Source organism: Phyllobates terribilis, unplaced genomic scaffold (genome assembly GCF_046119375.1).
Source record: "Phyllobates terribilis strain yellow unplaced genomic scaffold, ASM4611937v1 Scaffold_1__5_contigs__length_1240528914, whole genome shotgun sequence".
NCBI classification, from domain to species: Eukaryota; Metazoa; Chordata; class Amphibia; order Anura; family Dendrobatidae; genus Phyllobates; species Phyllobates terribilis.
Genome location: NW_027362761.1, coordinates 188,408,853 through 188,431,417, shown reverse-complemented (window position 1 = coordinate 188,431,417; position 22,565 = coordinate 188,408,853). Strand labels below are relative to the sequence as shown.

The following is a 22,565-nucleotide window of genomic DNA, read 5'->3' as shown; positions in this document are numbered from 1 at the left end:
ACTGACAGATTGCTTTTAAAGTGAATGAGGTAGAGCTGCAATTCTAGACACAATATGTGAACAAGTGTGACACTGTTTCTTAAAGAAGCCCTCCCATGAAGATTTTTTTAAAATAAATCTGTGTATATGTGTATGTAGTGTACTGTCAGCGTGTTAAGATACCCACCTACCACCGCCTTCTCCATGATCCAGCGCCATTCCGCTCCTCTTGACAGTGATGTCACTGTTGTTTAGACTTTCTGGGTTACACTGCGCTCTGTGTGACCCGGAAGTGAATTTTACAATGTAAGCCTATGGAGCATCAGAACAAGACTCCACAGACCTACACTGTATATTATCTTATAATTAAATAAAAAAGCTGGGCGCTCCATAGTGCAGAAATCCTTAATAAATTGGAGATGGTGAGAGCTGACAGAAGGGCATATGGTAGTGCGCTCACCTTGGAGGGATGTGCAGATACTACCAGGCACAACCCTGCTTCACAGTCAAAGATGGAAGAAATCAGCTGCAGCTGCCCCAGATGATGGTCCAGGCCAAGAACCACCATGTATCAGAAAAAAAATGTTAAAAACGGAGATAAAAAAAGTGGTTGATAAAAGTGCTGCTGAGTGCGACAAAAAGGCAGGTAATATCTACACAAGAATTTGTTAAAAAAAATGGGGCTACGCATGTCAATATCAGACAGACATCTTTCCAAAGTTGAAACGCGTAGCCCCACTTATTTCAATAAATTCTTAGGTAGATATTACCTGCCTTTGTGTCGCACTCACCACGCTTTTATCACCCCCTTTTTTATCTAAATTTTTGTATGTTTTTTTTTCTACATTGTATATGTGACTTCAGGCTCCCGCATAAAGCATAGAGAGAGCCGGCTAATCTGAAGAGCGGTGATGTCAGTCAGAAGAGAACCGGGACGGCACTGGATCCCAGAAAAGGCAGCGGTAGGTGAGCATATTAACACTCTCACTGGAGTACATACACATATACACAGGTTTAGTAAAAAAAATCTTTGTGGGAGGGCTTCTCTAAGAAAAAACAGTCTTTCTAATCCTGTACAACTCCTTTTAAATCTATGCACTTGTGTGAGGTGGTATAATGTGCAGCCGTAATTTATGTCATACATACAGTATATTTTTGCATTTACTTAACCCACCCCAATGCATCCTGTAAATAAATGAATGTGCACTTTAATAATTAAAGGGTAAACTTACATATAATAACTGGCAAAGCAGGAAGAACACAGATCAGGATCATCTAGAATAAAGAGATACATTATTATAACATTTCTGAAGATTTGTTACCTAATAGCATTTAATGTGAAGAGTCTTAGGAAATGCCAGATTATGAATTGAGATTAATGTCGGTGCGTTATTATTCCATTTTAGCACACTAATAGTAGTTAAAGAAAAGACATAAACTGGAAGTGTAGGACAGGTGAAGGCCAATGTCCACTGCATGCTGTGTAAAATAAATGATCATAGCAGTCTATCCACTCTCCTCTGTGGTGTTCCAGACATGGACCAAATTAAAATGATTTATCCATGATTGTTGTGGCACAAAGTCCTACCTATAAATGCCATATTATCAATCAAATGGGATTAATGCACAAAGCTTAAAGGGAAGGTATCATCAGAAAGTTACCTACTGTTTAATCCGATTTTGTGTATTTTTAAATAATTTTTGTCATTTTTTTTCATATTACGATCTTCATTAAAATAATAAAAATAATAAATGAAATTAATAATCTTGCATTTTTCACACTAGCTATTGTTTTTTTAGCATCATACTTCATATCCTTTCAAAAAGAGTTTACAAGAATTTTCTTATCAGAGGCAGGATCACAATGATTGGTAACACCTCAACACAGCTGATAACAAATTATCCACCAATCACCACACTTGGATTTTTTTCTCCCAGTTTCATTCCATTATTTTGTAAAATGAATGATGTAATTCATATAACTCATCCTGCAATAAACATGCCTTCATTATAGCTATGTCAATGAAAAAAATGAAAGAAAAGTGAGGAAAACACGTAAGCGCAAAAATGGAAAAGTGTCCATTGCAGGAAGGGGTTAACTATCTTGTGTCTCTAACATTTGCATCTGACCTACCAGTAACCTGTAGAATGTTTCTATCATTATAGTCTTAGTGGCTTTTGGCTTCATAGTTTGGTTTCTCAGAAGCATTTTCCTGTTATTACATGTATTTGACTGGGATTAACAAGGGCATTTGTTTAATGAAGACCCCTGTGACATAATGACACTTGTGGTCTAGCGTTAAAGTGTTGTACATGCCTGGAATTTTAGAATCAAATAAGCTGAATACAGTTGGTGTTATCCTGTTTACTACTTTCCATAAATTGAAGATTTCCCCAGAAAATGGCCTATTCATTGAATTAAGTTTTTGCATTAAATGTATTTTTTTTTGCTATTTTTTAATTTATATTTACATAGCACAATCTGTAATAAAATACAAATTTTTAGACTAACTTCCTATTGTTTCAGGAAACAACACATGTACATAGAATGGTCAGACCCTAACCCTATCTTATATGTTGAAGTGAGCCTGTGCAAAGGTCATTGTGAAGAAAGGAGTAGCAGGGTCACCCCCTACTGAATTTAATGACAATCTGTCAGCTCTCCTGATGAGTCTATTTTAGTAAATACTTTTATTTCTCCTGAAGTAACTATTCTCAAGGATCTTTTCTTAGTCCTCTATTTTTTGACATTCGTTTGTTATTCTTCCTGGGAATTAACAACAAATTGTCAACTGGGTATTAAGATTCTCTTTTTTAAAGAACGGTGTCCCTACACAGCCAGGCACTGATTGGATAATGGCAGACCACCAACTTTCGAAGACCCAGATCTCAATTTTTGCATATTTTAGGAGGTAAAAATAGAGAAACAAACAATGTAAAGTTCTAAGAAAAGATGCTTCAGAATTGTTATTTTATAAGAATAAGGAATAAACATAATTACTAAAACTGACGTCAGGAAAGCTGACCAATTCTCTTTGGGTATCCTGTTTACGTTTCTCCAGGATTGTAGATCAGTACTGGTGTTGAGCGATCCTAGTATGTAGACATGATTTGTGCTTTCATCATAGACAAGCAGAAGTAAATCAGAAGATGATTGCTTACTCTAGCTTCAATCAATTACAAATCTTCATAGTTCTGCAGCAAAATCGGAGTGAAAAGTGTATTACTGTCTGACCAGGCAGTAGAGTTATGTAGTCTGTACTGGGCAAAAGCTGGGTTATCTTTCAACCCATAGGAGCTGGAATAGTAGTCAATTAAGGCCACAGCGTGCTACTGTAACTGTTCACTGAATGCCCATTTATCTCAATGAGAAAAGAGGAATATTTCACTACCATACACAACTGGCAGCAGTCTATCTTCTGAAGAAACCAAGGATATTGAAACTCAGTGTGATTGATCCTTCTTTTCCCTGACATCTGCCATTGAAGAACTGCCAGTGGATTTTGATCTAATGTGCAGTGGTGACCAAAAGTTTTGCTTCTTTTTTAAAGTGTGATTACTTCTGTCTGGTTGTTGTGATGCCATTACCCTGGTGATGAACTGAAAGTGCATGAAGCTGTCACCAGCAGGACCTTAATTTTAACCAAAATGCTTTTGAATATTAGATATGGTCATTTAAAGAAAACTCACTGCCAAAAGTTTTGCATATACTATTTATTGATCACAACATAGAGAGTAATTCATTGTTTACAATGCCATAATTTAGTATTTTGTAGCATAACCTCTTGCTTTAATTACTGCACTACACCGATGGGGCATTGAAGCCACTAGGGTATTCAAGACATTTTGAGGGTTCTTGCTTCATTCCATTTGCAAATCTGCACACAATTCATCTTTATTGCTATGGGTACGGGCCCAAACTCGTCACCCTAACTCATCCCAAAGGTGCTCTATAGGGTTAAAATCAGGTGATTGGCAAACAAATTTTTTTATTAAATTGGATGTGTTCTTAGGATCATAGTCTTGATTCTCCAGCATATCATTGTACATGATGGCATTCATATTTCCATCAATTCTACATGATTGTTACCTCGCCACCATCACCATTGTGTTGGTGGCGAGGTAACAATCATGCTTCCTTCCCCTGTCCTCTCTCCCCAACCTCGCACAACAGAAATGTGATCAAGGTCTCCCTCATCTGATGAGTCTTCCATCAGTTCGTCCTCCACTTCTTCCTGGGCTCCTGCACCTTCCTCACTAGTTTGGCTGCTTCCATGCGCCCTGGTAAAACCATCTCCCCCACCCTCACATGCCTGCCGCCTTGGTGCTGCCGACCGTCTGGACCTTGCAGATGTTAGCCCTTCCGCATACAACTCCTCCTCCTCTACTTCCTCCACCTCCTCTTGTGCCACCACCTGACTCCGAATTCTGTTTAACATGTGCTCCAGCATGTAAATCACCGGAATAGTCATGCTGATAATGGCATCGTCAGCACTAAACATCTTCGTCGCCATTTCAAAACTGTGCAGAAGGGTGCATAGGTCCCTGATCTGAGACCACTCCTCCAGCGTGATTTGCCCCACCTCTGGATCTCGTTGGCCCAGGCTATACGTCAGAACGTATTGCACCAGGGCTTGTCGGTGCTGCCACAGTCGCTGCAACATGTGCAGAGTTGAATTCCACCGGGTAGGCACATCGCATTTTAGCCGGTGAAGTGGCAGGCCCAACGACTTCTGTAGAGATGTAAGTCGCTGAGCTGCGGGATGCGAACGGCGGAAGTGAGCACACAGCGACCGTGCCCTCTGCAGAAGGCCATCTAGTCTGGGATAGTGGGCTAAAAATTGCTGGACAACCAGATTCAACACGTGAGCCATACAAAGCACGTGTGTGACATTGCCCCGGCGAAGGGCCGCACCCAGGTTTGCAGCATTGTCGCACACGGCCTTCCCTGGTTTCAGGTCCAGTGGAGACAACCATTCATGAAAATGGTTCTCCAGAGCTGACCACAACTCCTCAGCTGTGTGACTCACATTTCCCAGACATTTCAAAGTAAAAACCGCCTGATGACGTTGAGCCCTACTGCCAGCATAGTAAGGAGGTGTGCAGGATCCCTTCTGCGCAGTTAGAAAGCTTGTGGCATGACCAGACAGGCTTTGGGTGCAGGTGGAAGACCGAGAGGAGGTTGAGGAGGCAGAAGCAGTGGAGGAACTTTGACATAAAGAGGATTGACGCACAACTCGTGGGGACGGCAAGACTTGGACAGCAGCCCCTTGTCCTGCTGTCACCATAGTTACACAGTGCCCAGTCAGCGACATGTAACGCCCCTGTCCATGCCTACTCGTCCAAATGTCTGTGGTGAAATGCACCCTGTCACACACAGAGTTTCTCAAAGAAGCGGTGATGTTGTGTGCGACATGCTGGTGGAGCGCAGGCACACCTTTCTTTGAGAAGTAGTGCCGACTGGGCATCTGGTACTGGGGCACTGCGACGGACATAAGGTCTCGAAAATCCTCTGTGTCCACCAGGCGGAAAGGCAGCATTTCTGTAGCCAAGAGCTTGCAGATGGTGAAATTCAACCTCTTAGCTTTCTCATGGCTAGGAGGAAATGGTCTTTTACTTGTCCACATCTGAGGGACCGAGGGCTGGCTATTGTGCTTAGACGGGGTTGATAAGGGTGTTCCCGGCAAACTGCCGGTCTGTGAGGAAGATGCAGGCGGACATGTTCGGTTGCCTTGATCCAAAGGTGGTGCTATCGATGTCGGACAGCACTCAACACCAGCTAGTGTTACCACCTCCAAAGAAAATGATGACCTGCCAATCACGCTGGCTGTTGCGGGTAAAGAGGTGGCAGGTCTGCGCCCCAAAACAGGTGTGACTGCTGTCCCCCCAGTCACAGAGGATGAAGAGGCCGCGGATGCACAAGATATGGCAGACGGTGGTTGGCCCGGCCGGCTAGGCCGCATTGTAGCACACTGAGCTTCCCACTGCAACTTATGCTTCATGTCCATGTGCCGGTTCATGCATGAAGTACTCAAACTATGTATTTTTTGGCCTCTACTTAGCTTTTGCTGACAAATGTTACAGATAACACGAGTTGGGTCATCTTTATCGATCTGAAAAAATGCCCAGGCTATGCAAGGCTTAGCACCCATGCGACCTGAAGAGCCACCACGACTTGTGGTGAGAGGCAGAGTTGTGTTTGAGGATGCAGTTGTTGACGTGCTTCCAGTACTACGTCTCTGTCCAGGAAGGCGCAACCTGACCTCGTCGTCACTAGCATCTTCCTCCATCTCCTCTGCTGACCTCATCTCTTGGCTGACTGTGGGTTGACAGTAAGTGGGATCTCCAACCTCATCATCATCACCCTGTGCGTTATCACACCCGTCGTCCTCAGAGCCAACCTGTTCCTGCCCTGACAAAAAACTAAAGTTGTCGCTCCAATCAGGTATTTGAGTCTCATCATCGTCTTCCTCATTGTCTCCACCAACAGGAGTTACAGTTTGGGAATGAGGGTCTACATTATGGTCAGAACCTTCTGCGTCTGGTCCTGGATCCGACTCATAAAGATTCTGGGCATCAGTGCAGATCATTTCCTCGTCTGGATTCACAGAAGCGCTGGAGTCGACCTCTGATTCCCAGGCTATAGTATGAGTAAACAGCTCTGCAGACTCAACCATCTGTTCTACCTCATACTCAGACGGGCAGCTGGAGATTTGGGAGCTGTGAGGAAGCAAGTGCGATTGGGGTGACACCTTTGAGGACTGGAGTATTTGTGATGTTGAAGTTGATGTGGAGGAGAGCCCACTTAAAGGAGCACTTGATATCCGTTGAAGCACCTGCTGTTTTTGTGCCTCATCTGGAATTTGTAGCGATTGGCGAGGCCGTAAGAAAGGGATCTTATCACATTGTCCGCTAAAAGAAGTAGACATTTTAGTTTGGCTGGAAGATGGTCTTTCTTCTGCAGATGTTACTGTTGCTTTAACACCTACCCCACGGACACAACCTTTTTTCCCCTTCCCAACACGCCTATTCCCCTTTCCACCAGCAGCAGGCCTTTTTCCACTAATTTTGGTGGTTAACTAATTCACAACTCTGGAGTTGTTTGCACAAAAAAACAATGGATGGGAACCGAGCAGAGCTGAGTGGCCAAACTGTGGTATTAGGCCAAAACTATTGGCTGGGTTAGATGCAGAAAAAAATTATATTCAATTTGCAACCTGATGGAGGTCAGTATAGATGGACTAATAGAACAAGTCCCACACACAGCTAGAAGCCCAAATATTTTTTCAGAGGTAGATGCAGAAAAAAAATATATTCAGTTTGCAACCTGATGGAGGTCAGTATAGATGGACTAATAGAGAAAGTCCCACACACTGCTAGAAGGCCAAATATTTTTTCAGAGCTAGATACAGACAAAAAATTATTTTGAATTTGCAACCTGATGGAGGTCAGTATAGGTGGACTAATAGAACAAGTCCCACACACTGCTAGAAGGCCAAATATTTTTTCAGAGCTAGATGCAGAAAAAAATTATATTCAGTTTGCAACCTGATGGAGGTCAGTATAGATGGACTAATAGAACAAGTCCCACACACAGCTAAAAGCCCAAATATTTTTTCAGAGGTAGATGCAGAAAAAAATTATATTCAGTTTGCAACCTGATGGAGGTCTGTATAGATGGATTAATAGAACAAGTCCCACACACTGCTAGAAGGCCAAATATTTTTTCAGAGCTAGATACAGACAAAAAATTATTTTGAATTTGCAACCTGATGGAGGTCAGTATAGATGGACTAATAGAGAAAGTCCCACACACTGCTAGAAGGCCAAATATTTTTTCAGAGCTAGATGCAGACAAAAAATGATTTTTAATTTGCAACCTGATGGAGGTCAGTATAGATGGACTAATAGAACAAGTCCCACACACAGCTAGAAGGCCAAATATTTTTTCAGAGGTAGATGCAGATAAAAATTATTTTTAATTTGCAGCCTGATGGAGGTCAGTATAGATGGACTAATAGAGAAAGTCCCACACACTGCTAGAAGGCCAAATATTTTTTCAGAGCTAGATGCAGGCAAAAAATTATTTTTAATTTGTAACCTGATGGAGGTCAGTATAGATGGACTAATAGAGAAAGTCCCACACACTGCTAGAAGGCCAAATATTTTTTCAGAGCTAGATGCAGAAAAAAATTATATTCAGTTTGCAACCTGATGGAGGTCAGTATAGATGGACTAATAGAACAAGTCCCACACACAGCTAGAAGGCCAAATATTTTTTCAGAGGTAGATGCAGATAAAAATTATTTTTAATTTGCAGCCTGATGGAGGTCAGTATAGATGGACTAATAGAGAAAGTCCCACACACTGCTAGAAGGCCAAATATTTTTTCAGAGCTAGATGCAGATAAAAAATTATTTTGAATTTGCAACCTGATGGAGGTCAGTATAGATGGACTAATAGAGAAAGTCCCACACACTGCTAGAAGGCCAAATATTTTTTCGAGCTAGATGCAGACAAAAAATTATTTTAAATTTGCAACCTGATGGAGGTCAGTATAGATGGACTAATAGAGAAAGTCCCACACACTGCTAGAAGGCCAAATATTTTTTCAGAGCTAGATGCAGATAAAAATTATTTTTAATTTGCAACCTGATGGTGGTCAGTATAGATGGACTAATAGAGAAAGTCCCACACACTGCTAGAAGGCCAAATATTTTTTCAGAGCTAGATGCAGAAAAAAATTATATTCAGTTTGCAACCTGATGGAGGTCAGTATAGATGGACTAATAGAACAAGTCCCACACACAGCTAGAAGGCCAAATATTTTTTCAGAGGTAGATGCAGATAAAAATTATTTTTAATTTGCAACCTGATGGAGGTCAGTATAGATGGACTAATAGAGAAAGTCCCACACACTGCTAGAAGGCCAAATATTTTTTCAGAGCTAGATGCAGAAAAAAATTATATTCAGTTTGCAACCTGATGGAGGTCAGTATAGATGGACTAATAGAACAAGTCCCACACACAGCTAGAAGGCCAAATATTTTTTCAGAGGTAGATGCAGATAAAAATTATTTTTAATTTGCAGCCTGATGGAGGTCAGTATAGATGGACTAATAGAGAAAGTCCCACACACTGCTAGAAGGCCAAATATTTTTTCAGAGCTAGATGCAGATAAAAATTATTTTTAATTTGCAACCTGATGGAGGTCAGCATAGATGGACTAATAGAGAACGTCCCACACACTGCTAGAAGGCCAAATATTTTTTCAGAGCTAGATGCAGACAAAAAATGATTTTTAATTTGCAACCTGATGGAGGTCAGTATAGATGGACTAATAGAACAAGTCCCACACACAGCTAGAAGGCCAAATATTTTTTCAGAGGTAGATGCAGATAAAAATTATTTTTAATTTGCAGCCTGATGGAGGTCAGTATAGATGGACTAATAGAGAAAGTCCCACACACTGCTAGAAGGCCAAACATTTTTTCAGAGCTAGATGCAGACAAAAAATTATTTTGAATTTGCAACCTGATGGAGGTCAGTATAGATGGACTAATAGAGAAAGTCCCACACACTGCTAGAAGGCCAAATATTTTTTCAGAGCTAGATGCAGACAAAAAATTATTTTTAATTTGCAACCTGATGGAGGTCAGTATAGATGGACTAATAGAGAAAGTCCCACACACTGCTAGAAGGCCAAATATTTTTTCAGAGCTAGATGCAGATAAAAATTATTTAAAATTTGCAACCTGATGGTGGTCAGTATAGATGGACTAATAGAGAAAGTCCCACACACTGCTAGAAGGCCAAATATTTTTTCAGAGCTAGATGCAGAAAAAAATTATATTCAGTTTGCAACCTGATGGAGGTCAGTATAGATGGACTAATAGAACAAGTCCCACACACAGCTAGAAGGCCAAATATTTTTTCAGAGGTAGATGCAGATAAAAATTATTTTTAATTTGCAACCTGATGGAGGTCAGTATAGATGGACTAATAGAGAAAGTCCCACACACTGCTAGAAGGCCAAATATTTTTTCAGAGCTAGATGCAGAAAAAAATTATATTCAGTTTGCAACCTGATGGAGGTCAGTATAGATGGACTAATAGAACAAGTCCCACACACAGCTAGAAGGCCAAATATTTTTTCAGAGGTAGATGCAGATAAAAATTATTTTTAATTTGCAGCCTGATGGAGGTCAGTATAGATGGACTAATAGAGAAAGTCCCACACACTGCTAGAAGGCCAAATATTTTTTCAGAGCTAGATGCAGACAAAAAATTATTTTGAATTTGCAACCTGATGGAGGTCAGTATAGATGGACTAATAGAGAAAGTCCCACACACTGCTAGAAGGCCAAATATTTTTTCAGAGCTAGATGCAGACAAAAAATTATTTTTAATTTGCAACCTGATGGAGGTCAGTATAGATGGACTAATAGAGAAAGTCCCACACACTGCTAGAAGGCCAAATATTTTTTCAGAGCTAGATGCAGATAAAAATTATTTTTAATTTGCAACCTGATGGTGGTCAGTATAGATGGACTAATAGAGAAAGTCCCACACACTGCTAGAAGGCGAAATATTTTTTCAGAGCTAGATGCAGAAAAAAATTATATTCAGTTTGCAACCTGATGGAGGTCAGTATAGATGGACTAATAGAACAAGTCCCACACACAGCTAGAAGCCCAAATATTTTTTCAGAGGTAGATGCAGATAAAAATTATTTTTAATTTGCAACCTGATGGAGGTCAGTATAGATGGACTAATAGAGAAAGTCCCACACACTGCTAGAAGGCCAAATATTTTTTCAGAGCTAGATGCAGACAAAAAATTATTTTGAATTTGCAGCGTGATGGAGGTCAGTATAGATGGACTAATAGAACAAGTCCCACACACTGCTAGAAGGCCAAATATTTTTTCAGAGCTAGATGCAGAAAAAAATTATATTCAGTTTGCAACCTGATGGAGGTCAGTATAGATGGACTAATAGAACAAGTCCCACACACTGCTAGAAGCCCAAATATTTTTTCAGAGCTAGATGCAGAAAAAAATTATATTCAATTTGCAACCTGATGGAGGTCAGTATAGATGGACTAATAGAATGATGCTATGCCCAAAAGATTTTACTTCACTAGGTGCAGTAAAAAAATTGGTATTCTATACACAGGTGGTATATCTTGCAACACAGATAGGCTACTCCACTGACTAACACACTCTGCAATAGGCCAAAAAGGATTAGCTTTGCTAGATTCAGCCAAATGCTGTGAAAAAAACTTGCACAGCACTGGCACAGACCTGCCTGGCAAAAACTGATAGGAACTGATGTAACCTAGTCCTGAAAAGGACTGCAATTACAATTAGTCTTTATTCCCACAATCTATCTATTTAAGAGCACAGACCTGCCTGATAAAAGTCGTAGGAAATGCTGTAACCTAGTCCTTAAAAGGACTGCAATCACAACTATTCCCTACTCCCAAGCTATCTGTAGATTTGTGCGAAAATTGGCTTGAAATTAACAAGGTATAGCGCACACAGCAACAGCGGTGCCGTCTAACACGCAGCTGCAGCAGTGAGAAAATGGTGGCGATGGGGAAAATGGCTTGGTCTTATAGGGCAAGGACATGTGACATACACTGCCAATGACACATGCCCTTGCTTGTGTGAAAAAAAGCACTTCGCTCTGTGTGTGCGCTGCTGATAGGCTGACAGATTGCACCTCCCCACTGTAAATGCGGGAAAGAGAAAAAAAAATGGAGATCTTCATTATTCCTGCAGAGATCCATCCCCTGCCCCTCCCCCCACCCCGCTGTACACTCAAACTGCGTATTAACATTAATTTTCATCATTACTGAGAAAAAATCCAGTTATGATTTTGGTGCACGAACAGTTATCGAACATAACCTCGAACAGCCGAATTTTTCTCAAATCGTTCGTGTTCGCCGAACGGCTCGAACACCGCCCAAAACAGCTCGAATTTGAGATTGGCGAACAGTTCGAGTCGAACAACGCTCATCTCTAATCTGGAGTCCCATTGGCAGAGTGTACGTGAAGTTTTGCAGTTATTGAGTGATAATTCACTCTTTGCTAAGCTGGAGAAATGTGAGTTCGCTGTGCAGAAAATTAGTTTTTTGGGCTACATTGTCTCCAGCGAGGGCTTTGAGATGGACCCGGTGAAGGTTCAGGCTGTGCAGGAATGGCCTAGGCCTATTGGTTTAAAATCTATACAGAGATTTTGGGGTTTTGCCAGTTATTACAGGAAATTCATTAAGAATTTTTCTACAATTGTTAAGCCTCTAACCGATCTCACCAGGAAAGGTGTTGCAGATCATAACAGAGGGCCAATAGAGATGCAGAAAAGCAACCCCAAACCATGACATTACCCCCACCATGTTTCATTGTAGGTGTTTGGTACCTTACATCATTACATTTTCAAATTGGGTGGTATAAATAGTGCTTGCCCTCACTACCAAACAGATTGAACTTTGATTTATGCAACAACACCTTAGACCAATCTGTATCTTTCCATTGGCTGTGTTCTTTGGCAAACTCAAGTCGGACCTTCCGATTCTTTGCAGAGATGAAAGGCTTCTTGACTGGAACTTGTGCATTCAACCCTACCGCTCTTAGCCATCGCACCACAGTTTGGTGACTCACTTTGACCCCATATTCTTCATTCATTTTGTGCAAAATCTGTACAGCACTTTTATGGACATCAGATACTGACTTTTTTTTAATATTATGATCAACTCTGGATGAAGTTTTCCTTGGGCGTCCACTTCTAGGTTTGTCAGCTGTACCATATCCTTCGTTTTCTTTCATTAATATACATGACACTTGACTCTGAGAACAGTTGAACAGTTGAATTCCATAGCTACCTCTTTTTGCCTTTTACCTGACTTCACTCTTAGAATAATAAGCTTCCTGACATTTGGTGATACATTTAGCTTTGCCTTTGCCATGTTTTAACCTAAAAACACACATATAAAAAAAAACAAGAGAGGAAGAGAAGAGAAAATGGAACCGACAATTTATTGTGCAATTGTCCCCTGGTCCTGGTGCGGCCAGTAATGTCCCCGAAGTCCCCTGGTCTCGGTGCGGCCAGTATCAGAACGTTTCCCTATCTGAATCTCCGTGTCAGTAACCATTCTGCAGTGATTCCGAACTGAACCTATTAGTCTCAATGGAGCCCTAGTCTGTGTCAGCTAATCTGACCCCTGGGGTCAGCTGCTGCAGTACCAGCATCTGCTTAAGAGTGGTACCCGGTGGTACCCGGCGGCTACCTGCAGCCCAGCCTGTCTCCACCATCTGGAGCTGTGGTGAATACAAGGTAACTGCTTAGCTATGCCGATACCTAGGCAGACCCGGCCTTGTGACACAGTGGGTCCACTAATCCAAATGCACCACTGGTGGGCAAAACACATCACATGTGGGGTATCGGTGTACTCAGGGGAAATTGCACAACATATTTTGGGGTCCATTTTCTCCTGTTACCCTTGTGAACATAAAAAAATTGGGGCTAAAAAACATTTTTGTGGGAAAAATTTGATTTTTTATTTTCACGGCTCTACATTATAAACTTCTGTGAAGCACCTGTGGGTTCAAGGTGCTCACTACACATATAGATACAATCCTTGATGGGTCTGGTTTCCAAAATGGGGTCATTTGTGGGGGGTTTCCACTGTTTAGGCACATCAGGGGCTCCCCAAACGCGACATATTGTCCAGTAATGATTCCAGCCAATTTTGCGCTCCAAAAGTCCAATGACACTATGAGCCCTGACTTGTGCCCAAACAGTGATTTTCCCCCACATATGGGGCATCGACATACTCAGGAGAAATTGTACAACATAATTTATGGTTCATTTTCTTCTGTTACCCTTGTGAAAATAAAAAAAATGGGTCTAAAGTAAAAGGTTTGTGAAAAAAAGTTAAATGTTAATTTCTTCCTTCCACATTCCATGAATTCCTGTGAAACACCTGAAGGATTAATAAACTTCTTGAATGTGGTTTTGAGCACTGTGAAGGGTGCAGTTTTTAAAATGGTGTCACTTTTGGGTATTTTCTGTCATGTAGGCTCCTCAAAGTCGCTTTAAATATGATATGATCCCTTAAAAAATGGTTTTGTAAATTTTGTTGTAAAAATGAGAAATCGCTGGTCACTTTTTAACCCTTCTAACTTCCTAACAAAAAAAATTACGTTTCAAAAATTGTGCTGATGTAAAGTAGACATGTGGGAAATGTTATTTATTAACTATTTTGTGTGACATTACTTTCTGGTTTAAAGGCATAAAAATTAAAAGTTTAAAAATTGCAAAATTTTTGACATGTTTCAGATTTTTTCACAAATAAACCCAAGTCATACTAAAGAATTTTACCACTATCATGAAGTACAATATGTCTTGAAAAAAATAATCTCCGAATTGGTGGGATCCGTTGAAGCGTTCTAGAGTTATTACCACATTAAGTGACACTGGTCAGAATTGTAAAATTTGGACTGGTAATGAAGGTGAACAGAGGCTTGGGGGTGGAGGGGTTAATGAGAAGTTATTACTTAAATGGACCCTTCATTTACCTTTGAATTTTGACATTTTATCTACATTTGAATTTGTCAACTGTGTATAACAAATGCTAAATGTATAATATTGCTTAATTACTTATAGGAACCTACCTGCGGAGCATTCCTTGCATCCGTCTGCACAAGACACACATTCTTCACTGTCTGGTTCTTCAACTTCTCCTGCACAGGCAAAATGTTTAAGATATATTGTGAGATGTAGGAGCTTGATAACACTAGGTTTACTTGAGTGAACAGTATGTAGCATTAACTATTTAGTGTACTTACAGTTGAAACCAAAAGTCTACATACACTATATAAAAAGACACATATGCATGTTTTTCTCAATATCTGACATGAAATCAGAATAAACCTTTCCCATTTTAGGTCAATTAGGATTACCATAATTTTAAATATTTGCCAAATGCCAGAATAATGAGAGAGAGAGAATGTTTTAAGGTATTTTTATTACTTACTGCAAAGTCAAAATTTTACATACACTAAGATTACTATGCCTTTAAACAATTCTGCACTGCCCATATGATGATGTCATGTGTGAAGTTTCTGATAGTTTTTTTGGCAACATCTGAGTTAATTAGAGACACAACTGTGGATGTATTTTAATGCACACCTGAGACACACTGTTTCTTTGTGTAGCATCATGAGAAAGTCTAAAGAAATCAGCCAAGATATCAGGAAGAGAATTGTGGACTTGCACAAGTCTGGCTCATCCTTTGGTACAATTTCAAGATACCTGAAGGTGCCTCGTTCATCTGTACACACAATTATAAGCAAGTACAAACAAGATGGGAATGTCCAGCCATCATACCGCTCAGGAAGGAGATGGGTTCTGTGTCCCAGAGATGAAAGTGCTTTGGTCCGACATGTGCATATCAACCCAAGGACAAAAGCAAAATACCCTGTGCAGATGATGGCGGAAGCTGGTAAGATTGTGTCAATAACCATAGTGAAACGAGTACTGTATCAACATGGGCTGAAAGGCCACTCTGCCATGAAGAAGCCATTACTCCAAAAGAAACATAAAAAAGCCAGATTAATGTTTGCAAATGCACACAGGAACAAAGACCTTAATTTTTGGAGACGTGTCCTGTGGTCTGATGAAACTAAAAGGGAACTTTTTGGGCATGATAACCATCGTTACGTTTGGAGGAAAAAGGGAGAAGCTTGGAAGCCTAAGAACACCATCCCAACTGTGAAACACGGGGGTGGCAGCATCATATTGTGGGGTTGTTTTGCTGCCAGAGGGACTGGTGCACTTCACAAAATAGATGGCATCATGACTAAAGAAGATTATGTTGCAATACTGAAGCAACATCTCAAGACATCAGCCAGGAAGTTAAAGCTTGGGCGGAAATGGGTCTTCCAAATGGACAATGACCCGAAGCATACTGCCAAAATGGTAACAAAGTGGCTTAACGATAACAAAGTCAATGTATTGGAGTGGGCATCACAAAGCCCTGATCTCAATCCTATTGAAAATTTATGGGCAAAGCTGAAAAAGCAGGTGCAAGCAAGGCGACCTACAAGCCTGGATCAGTTACACCAGTTTTGACAGGAGGAATGGCCCTAAATTCCGACCAACTATTTTGAGAAGCTTGTGGAAGGATATCCCAAACGTTTGACCCAAGTCATTCAGTTTAAGGGCAATGGTACCAAATACTGATGAAATGTATGTAAACTTTTGACTTTGCAGTAAGTAATAAAAATGCCTTAAAACATTCTCTCTCTCTCTCATTATTCTGGCATTTGGCAAAAATTAAAAATTATGGTAATCCTAATTGACCTAAAATGGGAAAGGTTTATTCTGATTTCATGTCAGATATTGAGAAAAACATGCATATGTGTCTTTTTATATAGTGTATGTAAACTTCTGGTTTCAACTGTATACATGGCTGTCACCTACGCAGTTAATGGAGTTTGTGGCAAGTTTTATGAACCCTATAAATATGTGTCCCCTATTAATTTAGTTTCATATTTGCTTCTTCAGTATGAAGAAATTTCTTGTTTCTGAAGGAATACATGCTTTCATAATCAAGGTGACTTGATCAGATATACAATATTTACAATAATATTCTATATTTATTTTACATATTCTTCATAACTTCTTGGATTAAGAATAATCTTAATCGTGTTTGCGTGGGTTTCCTCCGGGTTCTCCGGTTTCCTCCCACACTCCAAAGACATACTGATAGGGAATGTAGATAATGAGCCCCAATGGGGACAGTGCCGATAATGTCTGTATATTGTCTGAATTGTAAAGCGCTGCAGAATATGTTGGTGCTATATAAATAAAAAGATTATTATTACATTTATTCTACATATTCTTCATAACTGTTTCTTCTTGGATTAAGAATAATCTCAATCCTTGGATTTTTGACTGTTAAATACTAAAGTGTTTTTTCGTACTATTTTGTGTTGTGCCATTCCTTGATAATTCCTCCTGGAAATATATGAATAAATTTACAACTGGGTGTTACCGGTTTAGGCGGGACAAGCAATGTCAGGAAAGACCACGATCAGGCATGTTGAATTTCAATACCACTTCCTTTTGTTCTCCTAGGAAGAAGACACCACCAGTGGTGTGTGGCAGCAGCTTTAAGACCACATAGACATTAATTGAAATTCATCTGAATTGATTTCAGTGGCTCACACTGATTATTTCATTTTTATGGTGGCCCCCCCAAATCTCTCTTGACAGATAATTTCAAAGGCCAATCCTTTTATAATGGGAAAATAGACTTCGGCCAGAAATGTACGGCAGCAACTTTCTCCTCTCTACCTGTTGAAAACATGAGCGCTCAGCTGATTCGAGTGCTCATGTTTATGGGGCAATCGAGAGATAGCTATCTCATATGTACTGCCAGCTTTACTCTATGGGAGAGATAGCTGTTGGCAAATAAGTGTTCAACCAACAGCTATCTAAGGCATATGGGCGGCTTAAAAAAAAGTCAAGAGATCCGACTATCCTTTTTTTTTGCAGGTTTTTATTTTTTTTTATGCATACTTTAAGACTAGGTTTAACAAGTATGATCCTCCTACAGCTGATTTGCTCTATGGATACTTGTAACACATAAATAGTTGAATCCCTTTTTTAGATGGAGGGGCTGAATTGTACTTTCCAGATCTAGAGGATTAATACATAACCCATAGAGAATCATATGGACAGATGAAAACTATACAGGAAACAAGGTTGGCTGAAATGGAAACCATGTAACATAGTAGGTGCCAGTGTAGGAACGAGCACAGAGGAACAGCTCAATCTTATATCTTCAGAGAAATAAAAATATTGAGTGAAGAAAGTGTAAGGGCGCAAACCCTTCTACAAACCTTCGGGACATGTGAGCTCCTGGCAGACACCATCCACAGAAGAGTAACCTTCCAAACATTTGACACATTGCTTGCTGCCTTTGCACGACTGACAGTTTTCAGGGCATGGTGCACATCTGTTGTCTTCAATGTAATATGCCTCCGGGCAGCTTTCCTTGCATTCCCCTTTATACAAATAGCGCGTTCTTCCAGTTATATCTTTTAAAGGAAAATGAATGATAAAAATGTGCTGTTATCATATGACCAAGGCACTTTTTATGTTTCTTTATATATATATATATATATATATATATATATATATATATATATACAGTACAGACAAAAAGTTTGGACACACCTTCTCATTTAAAGATTTTTTTTGTATTTTCATGACTATGAAAATTGTACATTCACACTGAAGGCATCAAAACTATGAATTAACACATGTGGAATTATATACTTAACAAAAAAGTGTGAAACAACTGAAAATATGTCTTATATTCTAGGTTCTTCAAAGTAGCCACCTTTTGCTTTGATGACTGCTTTGCACACTCTTTGCATTCTCTTGATGAGCTTCAAGAGGTAGTCACCGGAAATGGTCTTCCAACAATCTTGAAGGAGTTCCCAGAGATGCTTAGCACTTGTTGGCCCTTTTGCCTTCACTCTGCGGTCCAGCTCACCCCAAACCATCTTGATTGGGTTCAGGTCTGGTGACTGTGGAAGCCAGGTCATCTGGCTTAGCACCCCATCACTCTCCTTCTTGGTCAAATAGCCCTTACACAGCCTGGAGGTGTGTTTGGGGTCATTGTCCTGTAGAAAAATAAATGATGGTCTAACTAAACGCAAACTGGATGGAATAGCATGCCGATGCAAGATGCTGTGGTAGCCATGCTGGTTCAGTATGCCTTCAATTTTGAATAAATCCCCAACAGTGTCACCAGCAAAGCACCCCCACACCATCACACCTCCTCCTTCATGCTTCACAGTGGGAACCAGGCATGTAGACTCCATCCTTTCACCTTTTCTGTGTCGCACAAAGACATGGTGGTTGGAACCAAAGATCTCAAATTTGGACTCATCAGACCAAAGCACAGATTTCCACTGGTCTAATGTCCATTCCTTGTGTTCTTTAGCCCATACTTGTCTCTTCTGCTTGTTGCCTGTCCTTAGCAGTGGTTTCCTAACAGCTAATTTACCATGAAGGCCTGCTGCACAAAGTCTCCTCTTAACAGTTGTTGAAGAGATGTGTCTGCTGCTAGAACCCTGTGTGGCATTGACCTGGTCTCTAATCTGAGCTGCTGTTAACCTGCGATTTCTGAGGCTGGTGACTCGGATAAACTTATCCTCAGAAGCAGAGGTGACTCTTGGTCTTCCTTTCCTGGGGCGGTCCTCATGTGAGCTGTAACGGGTCTGGGAGGCGGAACCTCTGAGCTACTATACAAGGGGGCGGTCCTTGTAAGGGAGCGGGTGGCGACCAGGGTAGACGGGCAGGCAGTCACAGCAGGTGACCGGGACAGTCTCTGAATGAACGGACAGGAGGTCACAGCAAGTGACCGGGGCAGTCTCTGGATGAACGGGCAGGAGGTCACGGCAAGTGACCGGGGCAGTCTCTGGATGAACGGGCAGGAGGTCACGGCAAGTGACCGGGGCAGTCTCTGGGTAAAGGATTGGTACGACCTGTGGCGGCAGATGATAGACTTGAGCTCCCAGGTGAGCAGGCGAGAGTCTCTGGATAAACGGGTGGTCACAGCATGTGACGGCGGAGCCTCCAGGAAGACCAACAGACAGGTAGCAGATGAGCGCTCCCAGGTGAGCGGGCAGGAGTCTCTGGACAGGCGGGTGGTCACAGCACGTGACGGCAGAGCCTCCTGGTAGGCTAGCAGACAGGCAGCAGATGAGCGCTCCCAGGTGAGCGGGCAAGCTGGTCCTTAGACAGACTGACAGGAGTTGGAAGGCAGACCGTCGGACCTCAGGCAAGCAGGCAGGTAGAAGATGTGCGCTCCCAGGTGAGCGGGCAAGCTGGTCCTTAGACAGACTGACAGGAGTTGGAAGGCAGACCGTCGGACCTCAGGCTAGCAGGCAGGTAGCAGGATATCAGGCAGGAATAAGACAGCAGACTGGCAGGAATCTGGCAGGTATCTGGCAGGTAACTGACAACGGGACCTGAGGGCTGAAGCAGAGTAGTGAACAGTGCTACAACATTGCTCGGGCACCTCCATTTTGGAGGAGGTGCCTTTTATATGGGAGGTCCTCCGGCAATTGGCCGGGGACTCCTTAGGACGGCGCGCGCGGTCCCTTTAAGAGAGGGGGAGCGCACGCGCGCGCGCCCTAAGCACACTGCCGGGGAAGGAGCGCGTGCCGGAAGCAGCGGGGAGAGAAGCGCTGGAGGACGCCGCGCCAGGAGCGGGGAGGTGAGAGGGACGGCGTCTCTGCCTAGAACGGGGCAGAGACGCCGATGCTACAGTACCCCCCCCTTTAGGCCCCCTCTTTTTTTGGCCAGAAAGAAACATCTCAAGGAGAAGCGGGGCATTGATGTTCTCCCTGGGTTCCCAAGTTCTCTCCTCAGGACCAAACCCCTTCCAATCTACCAGAAAAAAGGTTTTTCCTCTTACCCTCTTGGAGGCCAGAATACTCTCTACCTCAAAGATGTCATCAGCGGAAACCGGAGCAGGAGGGGCACCTGGATTTTTGGAAAAAAAGTTAAAGACAACGGGTTTGAGGAGAGATACGTGGAAGGAGTTGGGGATCCGAAGGGTGGCCGGGAGTTTTAATTTGTAGGCCACAGGGTTAATTTGCCTGAGGACTTCGAAGGGGCCGATGAATCGAGGACCCAACTTGTAGGAGGGTACTTTGAGCCGCACATGTTTGGATGAGAGCCAAACCTTGTCTCCCGGACGGAATTGGGGCGGATCCAGACGTCTCTTATCAGCATATCTCTTCATCCGCTCAGAGGAGAGAAGAAGAGCGGACCTGGTGCTCTCCCAAATAGTAGAAAATTCGCTGACAAGAGACTCCGCAGCAGGGTTGTCCACAGAAACGGAGACAGGAAGTGGAATCCGGGGATGTTGGCCACCGACTATAAAGAACGGGGATTTGGAAGAGGACTCGCTCTCATGGTTGTTATAAGAGAACTCGGCCCATGGTAGGAGATCCACCCAGTCCGAGTGGTGAGCATCAACGAAGTGCCGGAGGTAGCTGGTCAAGATCTGATTGATCCGCTCCACTTGACCATTGGACTGAGGGTGGTAAGCGGAGGAGAAATCCAGGGTAATGTCCAGCAGCTTACATGTGGCTCTCCAGAAGCGAGAGGTGAACTGAACCCCACGATCCGACACGATGTGGAGGGGCAGACCATGGAGACGGAAGATGTGGCGGATAAAGTCTTTAGCCAGCTCGGGTGCAGACGGAAGACCAGGCAGGGGAATGAAGTGGGCCATCTTAGAAAAACGGTCAGCGACAACCCAAATGACAGTACAACCGGCAGAAACTGGAAGGTCGGTGATAAAGTCCACAGCGATCTGTTGCCAAGGAGCAGCAGGTACGGGAAGGGGCAGGAGATGGCCGGCAGGTAGATGTCGGGGAACTTTGTTACGGGCACAGGATGAACAGGCCGCGACGAAGTCTACCACGTCCTTAAGCAGGGTAGGCCACCAGTAATGCCGGGTAATGAGTTGGAAGGTCTTCTTTTGGCCAGCATGGCCAGCTAGTTTAGAAGAATGTCCCCAGCGAAGAACCCTCTCCCGATCTGGCACAGCTACGAACGTCTTACCGGGTGGAAGACGAGTCAGATCCAAGGGGGCCACATTCATCACCTTGGAGGAGTCGATGATGTGCGTAGGTTCCTCCTCTTGATCGGAGGACAGGAAGGACCGGGACAAGGCATCAGCTTTGACGTTCTTGTCCGCCGGACGGAAATGAAGAATGAAGTCGAAGCGGGCAAAAAACAACGACCACCGGGCCTGGCGAGGATTGAGTCTCTGGGCATTTTGGAGATATGCCAGGTTTTTGTGATCCGTGTAGATAATTACCGGGTAGAGAGCCCCTTCAAGCAGATAGCGCCACTCTCCCAGTGCCAATTTGATGGCTAGCAATTCACGGTCTCCTATGGAGTAGTTGCGCTCCGACGAGGAGAAGATTTTGGAGAAGAAGCCGCACGTTACCATTCTCCCGGTAGAAGACTTCTGGGTGAGCACCGCTCCGGCTCCGGAGGAGGAGGCATCAACCTCCAGGTAGAATTGTTTATTACAGTCCGGACGGTGCAGGACGGGAGCAGAGGCGAAGGCTTTCTTTAGGGAAAGGAAGGCCTCCTCGGCTTCAGGCGACCATGTCCTGGGGTTAGCCCCCTTACGGGTAAGTGCAGATATGGGAGCAGTCCGAGACGAGAAGTGTGGGATGAAAAGACGATAGTAATTAGCGAAGCCCAGGAATCGCTGTATCGCCTTCAAACCTTCAGGACGAGGCCATTTTAGAACGGAAGAGAGCTTCTCGGGATCCATTTGCAGACCTGTTTGGGAGATGACATAGCCCAAGAACGGAAGGGAGGTCTGATCGAAGAGGCACTTCTCGTATTTGGCATAAAGGTGGTTCTGCCGAAGCCTAAGCAGGACCTGACGAACATCCCTCCGGTGTGTGGGGAGATCCGGAGAGAAGACCAAGATATCGTCCAGGTATACCACTACGCAGGAGTACAGGAGGTC

The 22,565-nt window shown here is 42.7% G+C and overlaps 1 protein-coding gene across 2 annotated transcripts in view; it reads right to left on the bottom strand.

Moving 5' to 3' along the window:
• Positions 1-22,565, bottom strand: part of PCSK5 (proprotein convertase subtilisin/kexin type 5) — a 955,602-nt gene that overhangs the window by 158,767 nt on the left and 774,270 nt on the right. For both annotated transcript variants that reach the window (XM_073670684.1, XM_073670692.1), the window contains exons 23-25: positions 17,890-18,087; positions 14,656-14,724; positions 1,212-1,254 (exon numbers count right to left, since the gene is read on the bottom strand). In XM_073670684.1, the coding sequence (XP_073526785.1) occupies positions 1,212-1,254; positions 14,656-14,724; positions 17,890-18,087 (310 nt within the window). The remainder of the gene's footprint in view (positions 1-1,211; positions 1,255-14,655; positions 14,725-17,889; positions 18,088-22,565) is intronic.